This window comes from Rissa tridactyla, chromosome 3, assembly GCF_028500815.1.
Source record: "Rissa tridactyla isolate bRisTri1 chromosome 3, bRisTri1.patW.cur.20221130, whole genome shotgun sequence".
NCBI classification, from domain to species: Eukaryota; Metazoa; Chordata; class Aves; order Charadriiformes; family Laridae; genus Rissa; species Rissa tridactyla.
The window spans coordinates 69,140,985-69,161,978 of record NC_071468.1 but is presented as its reverse complement, the minus strand read 5'-3'; the positions used below and the strand labels follow the sequence as shown (position 1 = coordinate 69,161,978).

Below are 20,994 nucleotides of genomic sequence, written 5' to 3'. Positions count from 1 at the left end.
TCCCAGCAGCTCTGCGCAGCGCTCCGTGCCGCAGAACGAACTTCTGCCAGGCCCCCGAGCTCTCTCTAAAGGAGACACTTCCCGAGTCATGGTGCCTGAAGATCTGTGCTCAGCTAAATCGCTTACCGTTAAAGGGAAGGACAACTGAGTTTTATGCTGTCTCATCTGACATGAGACTGAAGGCAGAGAAGCCAGCTCCAAGTCTCCAGCATCTAATTTTTGCAGGTGCAAACTTTAAATACCTGGTAATTGTGACATCAGCCTAATCTCCAGCTGCACACATGACGCAACCGCCAATGGTGCAGACACTGGCCTCACTATGGCATTTACCACCACTACAGTTTTACCTGACAACCATACTGTACTTTCACATTAGCATTATTACTTCTGCTAAAACCTGTCATTTACAGCAGAATTAGTACCAGCGTGTAACAGCCTGAAGAAGGGACGGCCAGCTTTACATGGGCATAGAGGGGGTACAGACTGCGCGAGCTCCAAAGGTCTCTCCCGACCTCAGCTATTCTGTGATCATCAGTTACCTGTGCAAAAGTCTGTAAAACTGCCAGTCTGGGGCGAGGGGGAGTCGGGGGGATGTCAGTGCCATTCCCTGATACAACACGTGAACAGCAGAGAAATTGTACGAAACAATAAATGCACTGAGAAACTGTAATTAATGAGATTACCAGTTTTATCCACCATCACTTCTTAAGGCTGATGCACTCCAAAGAAATCTCATCTCTAAGCTTGTCTCTGTCAAGAGCTTCTACAGAAATTTACTCACTGGTCTCGCTCCTGTGTAGCGCAGTGAACGGGTATTCACCCATCTGAAGGTACTTAAATCCATACATACCTACAAGTCACAGAACAAAACTACCCGTTCCAGTCAGTGCATTACATGAACAAATTAGATTGCAATCAGCTAAATTTTAAACTTACCTGAATTTCCCCAGTGGAGAATCTATTTGTAACCGAGACTGCATCAATCAGAGGCTGATTAAAAACAAGAAAAACACAAACAAACTCATTCTAAATATTTGGTCCTTAACTCTGATCTAGGTAACTATCCTGCCTCCTAGGCCTACTACCTAAGTGATCCTGGGATTTTCAGCAGTGAACGCACATTAAAAAATCTGCTGGCAGAATTAGTGATGTTATGGGAGGAAAAATAATGCACAGAATATAAAACAAAATATTTATTATAGTTACAGTGTTTAGGAACACCTCAGGAATGTGGATGAGATGTAGCAGCTATTTTTTTATTCCTTTCTGTGTTAATCAGAGATACAAGCTGGAGTATTTCTGGGTGAACAAACTTTCCTGCAAAACAAAAAAAAGAGAAAGTTAATTAAAAATGCTCTCATTTTCCTACATGTGAAAAGTTGGCAGTGAACGGTTAGCAGTGACATTGCTGTAGGCTCAAAATAAACGCCAAATTATTCTTTTAAGAAAGAGAGTACTCCCATTTTACGCCAACTATGGAATACCTGTAAGAATAGCTGTTTTTTCCACCCAAAACTTATAAAAATATTTCATGCTCTATTAAGACACTTAAGAGCTGAAAAAAAGGACCCACTCTGACCCTGACAATCCCACACTATATATCCTGCTACAGGAAACCAGCCCAATTACAGGTGCACGTAGGGTATGTGCTCTGCTCTAGGCTCTGCTGAGCCTCTACCTTAGTTTAAGTTACTGAGTTCTACTAGGAGGGCAAAGACGTCAATTCGGAAATTAAGTATTCCAGCTATGCTGATGTTGTCCTTTTTTTTTCTCCTTCTTCCCTAATCACATTATTGCAGTTTGCAGAGAGCTCATTATTTCCCTGAGGGGTCACGAAAGCATAGAAGGGATTTGTCAGGGACTGTGTCTGGTGATTGCCGGTTCTCTCCCCACGTCTGTCCGTCCCTAGTTTTTTCCCAGGATAGGATGACTTGGAGTTACAGTCCTCTTGTGGCGTTCAACTCCCTTGCTAAAATAATAAAGACTATTATTTTACTTATTTTTCCTTTCCACTATCAGTTTATTTTAAAGGATGAAAAGCAGTGGATAGAATAAAAAGTACGATTGCACCTAAAACACTTCTCTGAGCTGGTTCTCGCATGTACCTGGGGCAGGTCACACAAGACCACAGCTCACCTTGGGGTAACAAATTCTACTTCACCGGGTCACGAAACACTGACAAAGTCGAAACAAGCTGCTGACAGAGCATCAGCGAAGACTGAAGCCTCCTTCATAGCCCTCCAATGGTACAGGAAGATCCTTAAACACCTTCAAGTGTAATGAAAGCTGGGCCTCTCCAGGTGAAAAGTGATGTAAAAGGAACTTGGCATAAATGAAATTCAGCTTCAACACATACAGATAAATCTAAGTTATTTTCACAGTGCAGTAAGTTTTCCCCTGAAATATTTAGGACACTTGTGGAATGAGTAAAATAACTAGCGCTCACTTGCTCTGAATGTTTATCAGAAAAAAAGGCAATTTATATTTTTCATTTATAAAAGAAAAAAAAAAGTCCAAATGTCATACCAGCAGTTGAATCATAAAAATCCTGCAGTCTGCCAGGTGTGTTTTCCAACTCTTCGTACTCAAATGCTTGCAGAATCATCTCACACTGGTCCAACTGTTTTACAAACTTGGCTTCTGCAGTACACTGATTTTCGTATTCCTGAACAGATTTGCAGTTACAAGAAAAAAAATTGTGTTGTTCACAGAGTATTAGAAGCTCTTTATATATCTAGAATTTTCTTCACTAGTACAAGCCGCTCCCTAAATATTCACGTCAGTTATGTCTTTCACTCTTTTTTTTTTTTTTTTTTTTAAGACTGATATTCAGGAAAACACTTGAAACACAATTCTTTTGCATACTCTTAACTCTAAACATACCAAATGTTTTGGCTGAATCAGGGATGATATGGAGACAACCCTACATGATATACGAGTTAAATAATAGGTTCCATTTAACAGCATTTTATATATAAAGATCTTTTCAGGCCTGGATAAGGCTATAAATTACCACAGTGTGTGCCTATGTATTACCATTACCTATTTTTAAGACCTATTTTGCACTTTTCTCCATCACTTGCTGTTTTTATAAGGAACTGTTCTTTACATTTCTCCTGTCACTCCTTCTTAAATCTCTTTGGTCTAATCTGTCTGAGCTGCTTATGTCTTTATGTCTCTCCTAGGAGATAGGGAGGGGAGTCGTTAAGGGGTTTCCTCCCCTTCAGACTTCAAGTCCTTTAATCTCTCTGCTATCTTTTCCCTCTCTCCAGTCATCGTCAGTATATATTAGTGAGTCATTCACATTTCTAGTGAACTGGAACAATTTTGCTGTCATTTGCTTCCAGTGATGGTGGAAGACAGGTTTGCTATTTCATTTTTCCTTTCCAAATCTACTGCCTTGTATTTGATGCCTCATCACCTGGTCTTCTCCTGACTTCCACAAAGGTTTCCTGCTGTGCAGGTTACCATCATCTCCCTACCCTCAGCAGGTCTGACCCCATTCATCATCACCACCGCCAATAACGAGAGCAGCAGCTTAAGTACACACCGGGCCCACCCGTGCTTTCAGATCCCCACAACCCACGACGCACAGCAGTTCCACAGATGAGAGCGGCACAAACACAGGAAGTTTTTCCTACTGACCAAAGAATGTGGCATCTCTTTCTGCCTTTTAAAAAGACAACTGCGCGTGTGGGTATCATTCACAGTGACAAGATCCTGGGTTGTAATTCCAGCACACTGATGCTCAGACAAGTGTCATGGTCACTGTCTGACAGACTATAAGGAGCCAGTTTGTTCTTATGCTTCTTGCTTTACATTTGAAAGTCAGAAATCCAGATTTTGATAGCCACAACTGATTCATATACTACCCAGATTTGAACACTGCTTTGAAATTTCAATTACATTTTGATCATTATTTTAGTAATCAATTTCATTTCAACACTTTTACCTTTTCCTCCTTTCAATCTGAGCTTTGCCCCATCTTTAAATTGTTTAAATACTACTTATTATTTTCTTAAATCTGCTTATTTCTACTTTTTTTTTTTTTTTTTGGCTACCAAAGAGAACAAACTGTTGGCAGCATTACAAGGGAGAACTTCAGGAGAAGTAGAACTATGGCTGTTTGCTTGTAAAGGTCTGTCCCACCTCCAGCGATTAACTGGGAGTATCAATCTGTTACCAACCTCTTTGTGCCATGCAACCCACCAGATCTTATTTATACCTCAGCTCACATTAACTTCAAGAAACATCAGCTATTCTACGTGCAACTGTGCACAGTGCTGGAATAAACACTTGGTGTTTCCTCCCTGCAGGTGCTTAAGGGTGCAAAATAACAGCATACTTTGGAAAAACAGTAACTGGTCTCTCAAACACCACAGTCTGCCTTTTAAAAAAAGGCTCCTGTACTTCTGCTCTTGAAAATAAAAAAGCAGGACAGAGCTGAAGTGTGCTGACTCATTTACTTTAATGTTTTTTCAAACGTATTCTAGATTAAGTTAGAAAGTGAGAAGATATCGGAGGCATGTCTCTGCTACCTTTCTCCCCTACACTTGCAGAGTGCCCACCAATACGGTCCGAAGCAATAGTCCTCGTAAGGCTGAAAGGGAAAGAGGGGCAGAGACGAGGACAGAGCAGCGCAGGAAGGACTTGCTGAGTCTCAACAGATCTTATCCCAGCCACTGTTCGGCTCTGGGCCATAACTTCCTACACTCACAAAAAGAAATCAGAGGGAAATGCCTCTGGCTAGCTGAAAGCAGAGTATCAAGTGATCAGAGACTTATTTTCTTCCTTTTTTCTTTTCTGTCTTTTCTTTGTTTTTAAGAAGCATGCAGTTGTTCCACTTAAGACTAGAGGGACTACATGTGAATATTAGATTTTTAGGTTACACTTGCTGCTATGTGGGTTACACTCACACTGCTGTGTTGGAGACTCAATGCCAATAAATTATCCTGAAGGTAGAAACAAAGAACTAATTTAACATATGCATGTGTCCGATCATTTTAGTTAATGAGAATGATAAAAAGCTAACATGCGGAAGAACCAACTGCATACTGAACCAGCTCTTACACGATCAGAAGACTGAGGCAAAGAAAAACAAAAATATGCAAAAAAAGAAGTCCTACAGCACTAATGTTATCAAAAACTCTTTTTCCTCTATTATAACACCTTCCCAAGGAAGAAGGAACCAGTGCTAACCAAACGCATGCACATTACTTCCCAGATCTAGTTATACTGGTTTGCCCCTTTACCTTGAATTACAGCACTGAAAACCCATCCCCATTGCCAGTTTCACCACACAACTACAGCAAGAAAAAAAGAACCAACCAAACAGGGTGCTGTAACAAAAGGCAGAAATTGGCTAAAAATATCTGGAATTTAAATACAGTCCACGTGGAAAAGTAAGAATATGAGCATAAAATACAGCTTCAGGTCACTGAGTCCAAGAAAAATATAATGCTTTGTTTGCAACAACATGTGAACAAGATACTGTGGATGCACTTATCCTCACGTGACAGTATGCCAGGAGAAGATAAAGCACAGTAATTATAAACTTGAATTGCTTGGAAATAATCTAATCATCCCTAGTTAGTACGTATAAAAGATTTTATCAATTAACAGCACGAGTTCACATCAAAAAGTTAAATCGCCTTCAAATATAGAAGATACTTTCCAACACAACCATTTAAGATACCCAAGACCAGCCAGTAATGTGTTGTTTGTAGAAAAGCACTGTTCTGTGTCAATGGGCCACATTTAAGTTCAAACCAGAAGTTACTACTAAATATTTTAGCCTAATGGGCTGTAAAATAAAGAAATGGAAGCCACATAAATTATTACTGGCATAAAAAGCAATACTCCATGGCACCATCAGCTCCCATTATTTTTTCCTGTATTAAAAGATCATGAGCTGCAAACAGCCAGATGCAAACAAAAGAGATAATGTAGTAAAAAAAATAATCGGATTTATATCCAAGAGTGCTGGATGTAGAGGACAAACCCTTCCCTTCAGTTGCACAAGCCCTGCATGGGTTCATCGGAAACTCTCAGAGGCCAAAGGCAGAAGCTCGCTGTTCTACCAAAGTTTGGGGTTTGATTTTGGAATGAATACAAAGTGACCTTGACTCATACCCTTATCTCCCAAGCAAATGAATCTACCTTGTGTGAAGTCAAATTAAGAGATGACACAGTTTCCTAAGTAAACAGAAGAAGACAACGGGTTATCCTGAATTTTACCAAAGGATTAAAAGAATGCAAGCTTACTTCCCAGAGTTCATAGACTTCTTTTCTGAGGTCCTCTGACAGAAGCTGGCTCAGTTGTTGCATAGCTGCCTGAAATAAAGAAGTCATTTCCATTTATCCGTTTTTTGAGCAAGCACATTTTTACCGTAATCTTTTTTGAAGAATTAACTACTCATTACCAAGTTTGCAGAAACATACACTACACAGCAGATTATTCTAAAGTGCACGTGTACATAAATCTGCCAGAGAAGCAGTCGGACCACTCAGTGGAGGATCTTTTCTGGGAGCTGCTTAAGTTAACTGTTAGAAAACAACCTGAAAGTGCAGCCACTATCTTCAAGAGACCAAAAAGAAGCCCAGAGCAAAACAGGCAAGTCAAATGCCAGGGAACTGCCGTCAATTACCAGTTCTGCCTTCCAGATTTAACTAGTGGAGGCAACATTTGAACTTAATAGGGTGATAGGCGCAGTTCATAAAAGCAGCTTCAAAATACTAACTCCCAGTGTTGACAAGCAACTGCCCCCTCCCAAACACTCAACCAGCACATTTCCACTAGCAGGGCTGACGAACAGCTACTGACTGTCAGGCAGGCAACACAACGTAAGTCTTTAAAAGTCTCCAATTTTGAAAAACAGCGAAAAAATCCATTTAATATTCTGCAGCAATGAAATGCAGTGCTCCCAGACTGAGATACCATTTGTTCAACAACAAAAAAAATCCTGGTACAAGGTTTAACACAGTATCAGACTGATGGTATAACCAGAAAGCAGAAATTGTTCTGCATGCTCTCCCAGCTGATCAGTCTCATTTTGGTGCTATTTCTACTGTTTTCCTAGTAACATTGAGGACTGCTTCTGAAACAATCAGCATCACAGGCAAGAAAAAGGCTTTGTGCCATGACTGTTTCTCCACTTCAAATACAGGGTATAGCTTCACAGTACGGCTGAACTGAATCAGCTGCTCCCCACCACTGAAGCATCAAGGTCTCATTCCTTCCCACTTCCTTCCAGCTCTGGAGCTCATCAGATTTCAAGGTTAGCAAAATGATTCGCCTGGCAAAAAAAACCCCACAAAACAACCAAAACAACCCCTCCAAAAACCCAATTTTTTTTTTTTTTAACAAATCAAGTTCATTTTCTGCCTTAGCTTTGGCGAGACTAGCCGATTAAACTTACAGCACAACCAGCAAACTTCTGAAACAAGCAAACAAGCAGAACCAGCTCAACATCAACTGTAGAGCAAAGTGAAAAAAAGGAGAACTCTGCAGCGGAAGCAGCATATTGATAGTTCAGCTCAAGCCACCTCATGTAACCGTTACCCTTGGTGTATTTTTACAACAAAGTATTTCAGAGTCAGCCTAAATGTTTAATGCTTGACCCTCCTTCCCGCAAAGTCAATAACAAAGTCCTCATCGAGTGAAACGGGAGCAGAAGGAGCTCCAAGTACTTAAGAAAACTTCTTAAACGTACCTAGGCATCAAAATATCTTTGTCATTGCCTAAATAAAAACGAGAATTCCCTCTAGGCAAAGTTGAAGCCTGATCCTTGGTGACAAAACAACCTTTGGAGGCTTCCACGAAAGAGCTGGGTGGTTTGGTTTGTTTACTGTAAGAACACACTAGGAAATACACTGAAAAAAAAAAATACCAAAATTGCAGTAGACACTGAATACCCCTATCTTTAATTTCCAGTTTCTTAGCAAAGAGCTTACTCCTAGATTTAGGCATAGTCCCCCTAACCCCAAGTTTTAAACAGAAAAGCATAAAAGTGTGTGTGTGTGTGTATAATTACAGCAACGTTTTGGGGGGGGGGAGGGCAGTGGTGTTCGATGTTTTATTTGATTTTTTGTTTTGTTTTTTATGCTCTTTGAAGAGGTAATTGTAGCCTCTAAAGAGTTTCTGAGGTGTCACGTTGCCCTCTAGCTGTGGCTGGAGGAGTGGTTACATTTTCTTCAAATAATGCAGCAAACCAGAAATGACAAACCAACGTTTGGACACATACAAAGCTAAAAATAAAATAATTCTAGGCACGCTTCACTCAAAGACTCATGACCCGTGCACCTGTGTCTGCAGTCCTGTGCAAATGGTTTACATAAAGTCTGTCACAACCACACAACCTGGCACCGCACAAATGATCTGCCATGAACTGTCACCCACCCTTCTCAGTGCATCAGTGCACCTCTGCTCCCCACCTCTCAGTAAGACTGGTCAACATGACTAATTCAGGCTACCAAAATTCCATCTGGTTCACAAATGGCCTACATGAAGATTACTTCAAAGGTTCTCCTTCCCTAACTTTGTACTTGGAGACATTACATGTACAAAATCATGAGCTGAAAACTTTGTTTGTGGCATATTTGTCCAATGCCAATGACAGTATTATGTTGCTTAGAGGGTCTCTTCACTGCCACCAGAACACTAAAAACATGCAGAACACTTCACAGATGTGGCTTTCTGCCTTATGTCCGTACCTCTTCTCTCCTGTGTTTCTCCTCTTTCGAGATATTATCTGCAGGAGCGATATCTCCAACAATGCATTCAGCCATATCGTGAACCAAAGCTAATCGTATGCATCTGACAAGAAGCAAAGACAGAATAATTAGTCTTTCAGCATTTTAAATTATATCTTGTTATTCATAAAGCTAAGAGACTGCGTAATTTATCCCCTTCATATATTTTACATGGCTGGGTTTTGTTTTTTACTTTTACGTAACATTTTTCACTTTTTTGCTAAGGGAAGTAGTTTCCACCTAGACATGATTTTAATTCCTGATTTCTTGTTACAGCTGCTTGTAAATGTAGATTCAAGTATAAATACAGTTTGTACATGAGCACAGCATTCAAAAATAATATACTTAGCTTTTGTATGTTTGGCTTTCAGAGATGTTATGATAACTAACTACATTACACGCTTCACATGAACACTGCAACAGGCAGAAGACAATCTGATTGGAGCCATGCCAAATTCAGTAAATAATCTGACACTCAGCTCTGTAGCTGTGCCGGTCTGCAGCAGAATACTCAAAAAAACCCCTTCACTATTTTCATCAGCTCCTGAAGGGACACAGCAAGTATGATCCCATACTAGACTTGACAGCTCATCCAACACTAATGATGTTTCCTCTTCTATGCTGTATGATTTCTGAGGCTCCTTACTGCTGCTGAGGGTCTGTCAAAATCCACACAGTGTATGGCTATGGCTTTGCCTTTGCTGTCTGTGGTTACAAACTGTGTTTTAACAGAGTGTCTTCAGCTCGCTTACTTATGACTTGACAGAAGGCCAGCTCAGAGCCCCTGCATTAATGACTTGCCTCAGCACCTGGAATTTAGCAATTAAAGCCTTCAGCCCCTTTCAGCTCTCCCTATCCAAAGGATGGGCGGAAAGGAAAAGGGGAAAGGACTTCAAATTCCTTCAGTGTGTTTTAAAAGCTATTCCTCAGGATGACAGCTGTTTTAAGCATTTTGGTTGCACCTCTCCTATGACGCTGACAGATGGTCACGATAACCAGAGGCGGTCTCACCTGTCCTTGTTAAGGCTTTTGTCTTCTGTCACCAAAGCCATCATCGCCATCCTGTACATATGATCGGATACGCTCTCTGGCTTCGACACGTTCCTGTACACCCATCCCGTCCGTGGTACTCTCTGAGTGAGGAGAGCATTACAGCGATGTAGACGTTACCACCTTAGGTTTTGAAGGACCCCACTTCAAAGGCACCAGCAAAATTTTGTCCCACCACCAGGCGCCCTCCTCATCCTCACGGCGCTCACATCGAAAGGCCGGGCCGCCCCTGCCCTCCCCCGCCCGGCGCCCACGCTTCCCCGCGGCAGCCCCAGCGCCGGGGCCGGCCGTCCCCGCTCCGCGGCGGGCCGACAGGCACACCTCGGAGGCCTCGTCCCTCCGCCGGCCGCCCTGCTACCAGGCCCCGGCGGCCAGGCCGGGCGCCACCACCCGCGCTCCCGCTCCCAGCCCGGCGACTGCTGGGGACGCCGCCGGAGGGCCCCGGCCCGCCCCAGGGGGAGGCCGCGGGCGGACACCCCGCCAGACACCGCGGTCGCCCGGGCCCGCAGCCCCGCCGAGATGGGCCTTTCCCGCTCCCCCGGCCCCCGCGCTCGCCTTCAGCTGCCCCAGCAGCCGCAGGAAGGGCAGCAGGCCGCCACCGCCGCTCGCCCCCGCCGCCATCCGCCGCCCAGCAACGACCGCTACGGCCCGCTGCTCCTCCTCCTCCTCCTCCCGGCCCAGGCGCAGCGCTGGGCGGCGCCGGGGGAGCGGCCGGCGAGGGGAGCGGCCGGCCCAGCGCCCCGCTCCGGATGCGGCGGTGGGGTAGCGCGTCTGCAGCTTCGGGCCTGCTGGTGTCTGGAGGGGAAGGGAAAGGGTATCTGGCTCCTCGGGGATTAATTAAACACAAACAGCGCTTTAATAATAACGGCTCAGGCTGCTATCGCAACGGGGAAAGCAGCGAGGCAAGGCAGGCTGCTCACGGGGAAGGGGGGTGGTGTGTCCTCCCCTGGGGTGCAGGAAGGAGAGAGAGAAGGCCCTGGTGTGAAGGAGGGGAAGGCCGTCACGCAGGCAGGAATAGCTGCTCCTTCAGTCAAAACTCGATCGTATCAGTGACCTCTACCATACTTCAAAAAACCCACAGTGAGTAGTGCAAACTCATACTTTAAAAAATCCTCAAAACTAGTAAATGGTGCAAACATATAATTATTCAGAGGAGAGAGGGTAGTTACTAGAGTTGCCGCACTCAGAGTTTTTAAATTATTTTGGGGAGTCCAGGAGTCTGGCTGCAGGCACTTCCATCACTTCTACAAGTTTACACTGAGTTACTTTACAAATCGATGGCTTTGCATTTCTTTGCTGTTTTTATATTACCAACGGAGTGAAATAGCAGATAGTGGTTTAAATGTGGCAATGAAATACTGCATTTTCAGAAAAGAACATCTGCAGTTTGCCAGATACCAACAGATGGCAGAGTATTTTCATTTTTTTGCTCATGTGTATACTGAAACACGCTCCGCTCCCACATCAGTAAGATTTTGGTGACCATTTTAAGGCTATCTTCCCACAGCCATTGTGGTTAGTAACTCCAGGCGAGAGTGTGATCTGCAGTTCTCAATTTACCACAGAGGCAGATAAATGAATGGCAGGGAAATAGTAAGAAAGACCACGCTAAGTTCTGGAGATCTGACGTTTATCCCTTTTGAGTTCATAGGGATTTTTTATTTTCCAACGTTGATTTAGTGATTTTTTTTTTTCCTTAAAATCCCTCGGGTTTACCATGGTGCAGAGACCCTAGCAGTTGGGAATTTAATTACTTGTGATTGTGGAGGGTATCAGGTGAGCCTTTGCCCATGAAGAAAAGATGGGGCGTTGCCTCTGAAACACTTCAGCTGCCAGCTAAGAGAGTTGCACCTGAATTTCCACACGCTGCTGACTCCTGCGCAATCATTGCAAGACCTGCAGATCAACCGTGCAATTTCTTTCCCCTGTTGTGGCTGGCAATTGTATTTTTCCTTCTGAAAGGAGCTTGACCCCATTAGACATCATACAGGGCTCAAGTATCAAAGCAATAGAGGCTATTTAAGTATTTGGCTCCTTCGGAAAAGCTGCTTTCAAAACGCCAGCTATGACTGACAGAAAGGGGTGTGTTTGCATCAGTCCAGAGAGGGCTGATCTGCAGGAAAAGAAGTAAGAAAGGAATATTGGGTGTAGCTGAGTTATTAACCTAATATAAACTATAAACCTTACCTGCAGGCTAGTCATGTTTGAGACAGAATTGTGAGAATGGGTATTCTGCTGTGGGCTGCATACAAGTACTTGCACTGACCGAAGAGAAGCAATGGGTGCTCCCTTCTTGTATTGAGCAAGTTGGTTCAGCATCTGTCTGCCAAGAATGGGGCCTGTAAATAAAACCAGGAGGGTTTTATAGTATGGAATCTGCTGTCCAGCGTAAATGTTGTCCCTCCTGTCCCTCTCAGATGATGCACACCACCTTGCTCCATATAATCTGAAGTTCACATGGGGAGATGTCCCGTCTGATGGGCATTTGCACACGGAGCTGATGAGGGAGCCGGCAAGGCCCCCTGTGAGGAGTGGGATGGGTCTGAGAGTGGTGCGGGGCTGCTCCAGTTTAGCGATGTGCAACTGAAATCTGCTGGCTAGAGCAGAAGGGCATGGGTGCCTCTCTCCTTGCCTCTGCTGAGGTGGTGCTGGGGCTGCATTGTGCCCCTCAAAGCCCAGGGGTCAGAGCTCATCCAAGCAGCAAAATACATCAGCACCTACAAGGACAGAGTCAGAAAGTGTGACTTGAAGGCAGGAATAGGTGTGACTTTGTCCCTGGTTCTTTGGGAAGTACATTGTAAAAAAGGGGGTTGCTTCTGGCGGAGGAGAGGGAATCCTTACTGGCAGTGACTACGGTGTTGCTTCAGCCCCTTCTTAGCACATGTGGTACCCTCAGGCCACGGCAAGTTGATGGAGATGTACCCTGCCCATTGCCAGGCAGTAGGGCTCTTTGGGGACCCCCAGGGGAGCTGTGATGCGGTCCTTTCCAAAACCTGAGCAGCAGCATCCCTCACTGTCCTGTGCTAAAATCGCGGGCTTGCAGTCAAAAAATGCTTATTTTTAATTGGCTTTTTTTTTCTTCCCTCAATTATCTCAGGTGAAATAGGAGCTTTTTAAGAAGCGCCAATATCTCAGTGTCTACGCTGATACTTGGAACAACTCCTTGCTGTGTCTTTTGGATTCAGACAATATCAGCCAGCACTAGGATTGCCAGCTGACATGAACAGAAAAGTGGGACTTTTGCCTCTTTCTGTAGTTAGCGAGTCAAAGAACTCAAAATTGTGAGTCTCGTGGCCTTGCCAGGGGGTCTGTTCAGCCTTGCACAAACAGAGCTTCACCAAGAGCAAAATGAAAACTGTCCATGCTGTAGTGGTGGGTTTCTCCTGACATACACATTCTCCCAAGGGCAGGTGCATGCTTCCTGTCTGGGGCCATCTCTGTGCACCTTCAAAATATTTCCTGTACTCGGAGCATTGGAAAGATGGATAGCGGGGTCTGCTGCATACCTGGGATCCTCGTTCTTCTCGTCCTGTTTGGATTTCCTCAGTTGTCCATCCCTGCGAGCTCTGTTTCCAACTTTCTCCACTTCCTGCCTGGTTGCCTGTCACTCCCCTCTTCACAGGTTGGTTTTCTCTTTCCATTTTCTTGTGAAGACCCTGGCAACCTTTCCATTCAATAGTATTGTTAGACAGGTAAAGCCATGATAAGCATAAACAAATGCTACTCTTAATCAAAGCTAGCTCATTTTACCTTCTCTCCTCGGATGACCTCTTCAGATGTTTGCTTTCTGAAGCGACTGGAGGCACCTGCAATGGAAATGTGGAAGTTAACAGGTGGCAAGGACATGCCTGCCCAATTGCTACCTTAGATCTGAAAGGCAGATCCTGTGGATGGGTTTGCTCAGCTCAGCTGAGCCAGTTCTGGTGGGTTCACCGCACAAAGTGCAATGGCCAACCTGCATCAGCCTTATTCTGCACTTTTTCAGAGCTGCACGCTAGTGGGTGACCTTGCTTGTCCCTGCGGCAGCAGTCCCAACTTCTGAGGGGGGAAGTTTTTGTTGTCACACTGCTGGTGGCCCTGGCATATCTCTGCTATTTCTGCTTCCACCCCCAGTGCTGGAAACTCCTAGGCCGATGCATAGGAAAGCCCAGACATCTCCTCCCCAAAGAATTCCCCATGGTGCTCAAGGAGGAACTCCACCAGCCACATTACCTGCACACAGCAAACCATTGGTTTCCACCTAGGTGGCTGAAAAATGGGTCAAGCAGCCTTTCCCACTCCTCACCCTCACTTCTGCGCAGAAAGCTGCAGCTGTGGAGCTGCTCTCCCCAGCAGCTCCCCGATGCGCGTTTGCTGAAGAGAAGAGGCAGCCAGGCACCTCTGAATGGCAAAGCTTAGCTGGGCCCGCAAGGCTGTAGCCAGCTGGTAAACACAGCATTACCTTCCCTGTCACCTGCACCAGGACATCCAGGGGGAGCGTGTCCTTCTCGGGTGGGCTGAGCGGGTTTGTGCCCACGCAGATGGCCAGGTTGCCAGCAGTCATCCTGCTGCTGGCCATGTTTCTACTCATGTTTTGGAGCAGGGTGAGCAAGTGCTTGAGCAGGAGGAGGTTGGCCTTGGGCAGCTTGCTGGTCACCCTGAGGGAACAGAAACACAACGCTAATAAAGTAGATGCTGTCAACACAGGCCTCCCACGCTGATCTCACCCAAGCCCACCCAAGGGAAGGCTCCCTGGCCATGCCTGGTCTACAGCAGAGGGACTACCTTTGCTGAGATGCGGCCACCTGCCTCCTTCCCTGCTCTTCTGGCAAGAGTCCCTTTGTGGAGCAACCCTCGATGTCTGCAGGGAGTGCTCCAAGGAGAGAAATGCTTTTCTGTGCTACTTTCCCCCCAAACCGAACCCCACAGCAGCAAGAGGTGGCTGGCAGAAAACAAGGCTTTTTCAGACAGGCTGTCACTTTGCAGGCAAGTCCCAGCCCCTGCCAGTCCCTGTGGAGCAGGCAGGCTGCTGGCCACACTTACTCTTTCAGTCCTGCCAGCTTCTGCCTGCTGGTCTTCTGCAGGGCGCCCATCCACTCCTTGCAGAGCTCTACCTCAAGGACCTTGGAGGGGAAGGAAGTCCTGCAATGCCAAGGGCTCCGGGTGAGGCTTTGATCACTCCCACCAGGAGCACAGGCAGTGTCCCTGGCACTCTGGCTCATGAGCAGGTGGCTGGGCTTTGGGTCCTGCTCTTGCAGGTGCCCATCGGCACTGACAGAGCTGGGAGCTGCCAGACTCCAGGTCAGCAGGGTTCACCTTCAAGATGACGGCCAGCAGGTGTGCAGGCTGGCTTTCGAGGTGGACTTCCACTCCACTGTCAAGGGCCTCCCTGAGCTCCTGGGAGGTGTGCTCGCCGGCCACCGGCCAAAGATCCCCTCCGTAGATGGCCCGTGCTCATGTAGGAGAGCCAGCAGGTCCTGCAGGGGACAGAGGAGGACAGTTGCTTGGCTGGAGACAGGCCCTGGGGCAGGTGAACCTTCCTTAGGGGCAGGAGCAAGTGTGGATGACTCTGCTTTTACTAGTGCAGGATGGAGGGGCGGCCTGTCAGTCCAGGCAGTTTTCAATGCGTCTAACAGCCAGCTTGTTCATGCCATATTTCCTCAGTTTGTGAGTGAAAGTGCTGTGGGAAATTATTTCAGAAGCTGTACTGAAGTCAAGATCTATTATGTCCACTGCTCCCTCGTCCATGTAGCCAGCCGTTTCATCACAGGATGCAGTCAGGTTGGCCAAGTGTGATTTGTCCTTCATAAATCCATGCCAGCTGCTCTTGATTGCCTTCTTGTCCTTTACAGGTCTTGTTCTACTAGAGCTTCATCAACTTTCTTTCTGTATCTTGCAGTCTCTGTGGCTGCAAACTGGATTTTTGTTTTCTGAACGGTTGTCAAATACCTTCTCAACTCAGACAATCATAAAAATAACACAGAGTAATTTAGTAATTTACATTTTAAATAAGATGCTGTATCTAGTTGAGGAATGCTATTTTTAAGGCTAGCTGATAACAGATATTTGTCTTTTAACCCTTCCTGAATCTTTCTATTTGATGTACATGTTTACTATTCATAGCCCTTGAAATCTAGTAATCCATTTGCTTTTGCAAATTCTTTAACAATTCTTTAATATGGATGAGTCTTGTACACACATAAGGCATGATTTTAAATTTTATTTTCACGGAATCACGGAATCTTCAGAGTTGGAAGGGACCTCTAGAGATCATCTAGTCCAACTCCCCTGCTAGAGCAGGGTTGCCTAAAGCACATCCCTCAGGGCTGCATCCAGGCGGGTCTTGAAAATCTCCAGAGAAGGGGACTCCACAACCTCCCTGGGCAGCCTGTTCCAGTGCTCTGTCACCCTCACTGTAAAGAAGTTTTTCCGTGTATTTGAACGGAACTTCCTATGTTCTAGCTTGTGCCCGTTGCCCCTTGTCCTGTCGCTGGGAACCATTGAAAAGAGCCTGGCTCCGTCCTCCTTAAACCCACCCTTTAGATACTTGTAAACATTAATCAGGTCCCCCCTCAACCTTCTCTTCTCCAGGCTAAAGAGTCCCAGCTCTTTCAGCCTTTCCTCATAAGGGAGGTGCTCCAGTCCCATAATCATCTTGGTTGCCCTTCGCTGGACTCGCTCCAGTAGTTCCCTGTCCCTCTTGAACTGGGGAGCCCAAAACTGGACACAGTACTCCAGTTGTGGCCTCACCAGTGCAGAGTAGAGGGGGAGAATGACCTCCCTCGACCTACTGGCCACAGTCTTCCCTATGCAGCCCAGGATGCCATTGGCCTTCTTGGCGACAAGGGCACACTGCTGGCTCATGGATAATTTGCTGTCTACCAGGACCCCCAGGTCCTTCTCCTCAGAGCTGCTTCCCAGCATGTCCGCCCCTAACCTATACTGGTGTTTGGCATTCTTCCTTCCCAGGTGCAGGACCCTACACTTGCTTTTGTTGAACCTCATTAGGTTCTTCTCTGCCCAGCTCTCCAGCCTGTCCAGGTCACGCTGGATGGCAGCACGGCCCTCTGGAGTGTCGGCCACCCCTCCCAGCTTGGTATCATCAGCAAACTTGCTGAGAATACACTCTGTCCCCTCATCTAGGTCATTAATGAATATATTGAACAAAATTGGTCCAAGTATTGACCCCTGAGGGACACCACTCGTTACAGGCCTCCAACTGGACTCTGTGCCGCTGATCACAACCCTCTGGGTTCTGTCACTCAGCCAGCTCTCGATCCACCTCACTGTCACCTCGTCTAGCCCATACTTCCTCAGCTTCCTAATGAGGATGTTATGGGAGACAGTGTAAAAAGCTTTGCTAAGGTCAAGGTAGATGACATCTAAGGCTCTCCCCTCATCCAGCCAACCCGTTATGACATCATAGAAAGCTATCAGATTGGTCAGGCATGATTTGCCCTTGGTAAATCCATGCTGACCACTTCCAATAACTTCCTGTTCCTCTATGTGTTTGGAGACGACATCCAGAATGAGTCGCTCCATTACCTTCCCAGGGACAGAGGTGAGACTAACCAGCCTGTAGTTCCCTGGGTCCTCCTTCTTGCCTTTTTTGAAGATTGGAGTGACGTTAGCCTTCCTCCAGTCCTCAGGCACCTCTCCTGTTCCCCATGACCTTGCAAAGACAATGGAGAGTGGTCTAGCGATAACATCTGCCAGCTCTCTCAGCACTCGCAGGTGCATCCCGTCAGGGCCCATGGACTTATGAATGTCCAGCTTGGCCAAGTGGTCTCTGACCCGGTTCTCCTCAACTAAGGGAAAATCTTCCTCTCTCCAGACCTTCCCCCTTGCCTCCAGGGTATGGGATGTGTGAGGGACGGCTTTATCAGTGAAGACCGAAGAAAAGAAGGCATTCAGTAACTCTGCCTTCTCTGTGTCTTCCACCACTAGGGCACCCGTCTCATTCATCAGTGGACCTATGTTTTCCCTAGTTTTCCTTTTTCTGTTGATATACTGGAAAAATCTCTTCTTGTTGTCTTTAACTGCAGTGGCCAAGCTGAGTTCTGATTGAGCTTTGGCCCTTCTAATCTTCCCCCTGCATAGCTTTGTTATATCTTGATAATCCTCATAAGTTGCTAAGCCCCTTTTCCAGAGAACGTAAGCCTTCCTTTTTTTCCTGAGGTCCAGCCAAAGCTCTCTATTTAGCCAGGCTGGCCTTCTTCCCTGTCGGCTCGTCTTTCGGGACATGGGGATGGCCTTCACCTGTGCTTCTAAGAGCACCTGCTTGAAGTATGACCAGCTTTCCTGGGCACCTTTGCTCTTCAAAACTGCCTCCCAAGGGACACTCTCAACCATGCTCCTAAACAGGCTAAAGTCTGCCCTTCGGAAATCCAAGGTGGCAGTTCTGCTGGCTCCCCGCCTCCCTTCACCAAGAATTGAAAAAAAAAGGGAGAAGTAGTCCTGGGAGCCCTCCTCGGTGTGCGGGCAGGGCATCAGGCAGTAGTCCCGCAGGCAGGTCACCCAGCGCCGGGAACCGGCGGGGCCGGGCCGTTGCACCCGCACGCTCAGGAAGGCCGTGTAGAAGTTCCTGAAGACAATCTCCTGCACGTCGGTGGCGGCTCCGCGGGGGAAGCGGAGGTCGATGACGGCGACGCCGGGCCGCGCCGGCTCGGCCCCCCCTGATGTGGGGGGGCCCCCCCATTTTGTGATGCCTTTGCCACGGGTGTCCTTAAGATACATTTCTAGAACAAACTCTTCTATGACATTAGTGAGGCTGGGCTCGCAGGTCCCAACCTTGGCTGTCCATGTAGTTTAGAGAACACTACCAAAAGCAGCATACCCGCATTCACAGACTGATTTTCTAATACACTTAAAATCTCTGCTTCATTTGAGCCCTTTGGAGCGGTGAATGATCTGGAGACCTGAGGTTTCCCGTGGTGTTAGGAAGAACAGAAAGCTGATGGGTAATAGGATGTCAACAACATCACTTAACATCGTGATGGAGAACAATTTCTCAGGCATCAGCTAGAAATAATGTTTTGGTTTATTTTTTTCAGCACAGATTTCTTTAAAAGTATACACTAACATGTACCATTTATGTGGGATAAAATGTACACAAAATACACTTGTACTTAATACAAGTGCCGTAATTCTTTTGTATTTGTAGGTATGTAATTTTTTGTGATATTTGTAGTATTTGTATTTATGTAATTAAATGTATTTATATCATATTTATGTAGCATAATTTCTGTAATATTTCTAAATTTTGTAATATTTGCCTGTATGTAAATCTTCTGCATGCACTTTGTATGCTATTTTTGCGTAGTTCTTATTTACAGTAGCTTTCTACCCAGTCATTCTGGGACAGCACTAGAGTTATCATTTATGAGCTTTTCTAAGTACTTATCAAATGTAGTATTAGATGCGTAGACTCGCTGTAGGCTGGAGGACCATAATATAGTACAAACGTTACCTCTATTAAAATCTGATGTGATTTTATTCTTGACTAAGTAGCCCGAAAACAGAAACAAATTTGGGATGCTCAGGTCCTTACAATTTTAAGCACCTTTTTTGTTTAATTCAGAAACTTTAGCAAGGATTGGCAAAGTCTCCCTATGGGATATTAAGGCAGTGTTAAGGCTTAAGCCTCGATGTTTCATCAGTCTCAGGTTTTTTTTTTCCCCCGTCTTTTGCTGGAACAGATGGCAATTCCAAAGGAGAAATACCAAAGTCGTCGTTTTATTACCACGAAGTAGTTATTATTTGGTAGCTGGAGATGGCGCTCTCTGCCCACAAATTCCTGCTTCGACCACATTTGCTACTACCCAGTGCCAGGCTGAAGTTGTGCTTCAATTTGTTTCAGAAAATAGCGCTAGGGAAAAGGGGATGTTTTACACACTCGTCGCAGTAATATGAAAATCATCCCCACAAATGCCAGGTGACTGGGGAACAGACCCATTAACTACTCGTAAGGTGGATCTTGTGGCTTACGTAACGCCAACAATAACACGTGGGATTTTGAAAACGTTTATGTGTTCTGCCAACATGGACACTGCAAACCTCGCGTTGGCAAAGTACCTTCAGGCAAAGTAATTAATTGATTGGATTCATTTGTTACCATCTGGTAGGGAAAAAAAAAAAGTGAAAAGTAACTACCCCATTGGGTAGTTCACTGGATATAGCGAAATGATTGCGTATCACAGACCCAACAGGTAGGAACAACAGCCCTGATGTCCTCCTTAAGAGCAAATAGATGAAGGGCACCTGCCAGATACTGTAAATGGTCATTTTAGTTCTCCAGACTGTATTATACCTTTCTGCACCTGAGGCAATCTTAGCAACGGTGTGGAAGTAGCCAGTGAAAATCTGTTGCAAGAATCCTCAGTAATGGTCCAGAAAAGAGCAAACGACTGCAGTGACAGGTACGTGTGTGCCATGTGGCTCTTCCCTCTGCCACACACCGCGCAGGTGCCGGGCTGTGTGTCCTTGTGCCCAGGGAGCTCCCTGCTGCCGCCCTACGCAGGCTGTTAAAGCAGGTCAGAGAGACACCACGCGCTGATGTCTGTGCCAAGGGCTGGACATCTTCTGCTGAGACTTCCTCTGCAGCTCAAGCCGGCAAGGTCAAAGGAAGTAGGTTAACATTGATAGTGTTAACTATGGGCTGGTTATTATCTGCAAATACTGGCCAAATCCAGCCTATTGCTAAGTGAATGACACTTAATTTGTGCTGGCCTCTAACAGTCATTTGACCACAGAGCTGAGTGTTTCAGGAGGGTCCAGCCTTCGGGTTTGTGCAGGAAGGCAGGCACCTGCGTGCTGCCTGTGGGAGTGATGGCTGTTGCCAGGCTTTCTAGAGTTTTAGTTCCAAACGTGTGCACGGGAACTGATTAATACAGGTAAATGCAGTGGCCTATAAATTGGCTAGGCTCCCCTCGTGTGGCCTTCGTTAGGGGATGCTGCTGTGAAGGCTGGTAGACACAACCGGTGCTGATGGTCTGTCTGTCGGTGCTTGTAGACCTCAGGAGCTCTTCTGGTGTTAACAGTGTCAGAAAACCTGCCGCGTCCGACAGGCTGTGTTTGGGGGGTCACCCAGCCGCCCCCGCCTTCATGCCAGCCTGAGGCCATTTCAGATGGCACCTCATAAGCCATCAGTTGTTTACGGAGCAACACAGCAGGCTATTTTCTCTCCTGTGGTCCTGCACGTCAGGTGTGGCTGCA

The 20,994-nt window shown here is 46.0% G+C and overlaps 1 protein-coding gene across 1 annotated transcript; it reads right to left on the bottom strand.

The window, feature by feature from the left end:
• Positions 1-1,180: 1,180 nt before the first annotated feature.
• Positions 1,181-10,512, bottom strand: HDDC2 (HD domain containing 2). The gene is made up of 6 exons (XM_054196811.1): positions 10,357-10,512; positions 9,763-9,884; positions 8,713-8,815; positions 6,265-6,333; positions 2,527-2,665; positions 1,181-1,317 (listed from the first exon to the last, which is right to left on the bottom strand). Exons 1-6 carry the CDS (start codon positions 10,420-10,422, stop codon positions 1,223-1,225), a joined length of 594 nt encoding a protein of 197 aa, XP_054052786.1. The 5' UTR covers positions 10,423-10,512; the 3' UTR covers positions 1,181-1,222.
• Between the last annotated feature and the right edge of the window lie 10,482 nt (positions 10,513-20,994).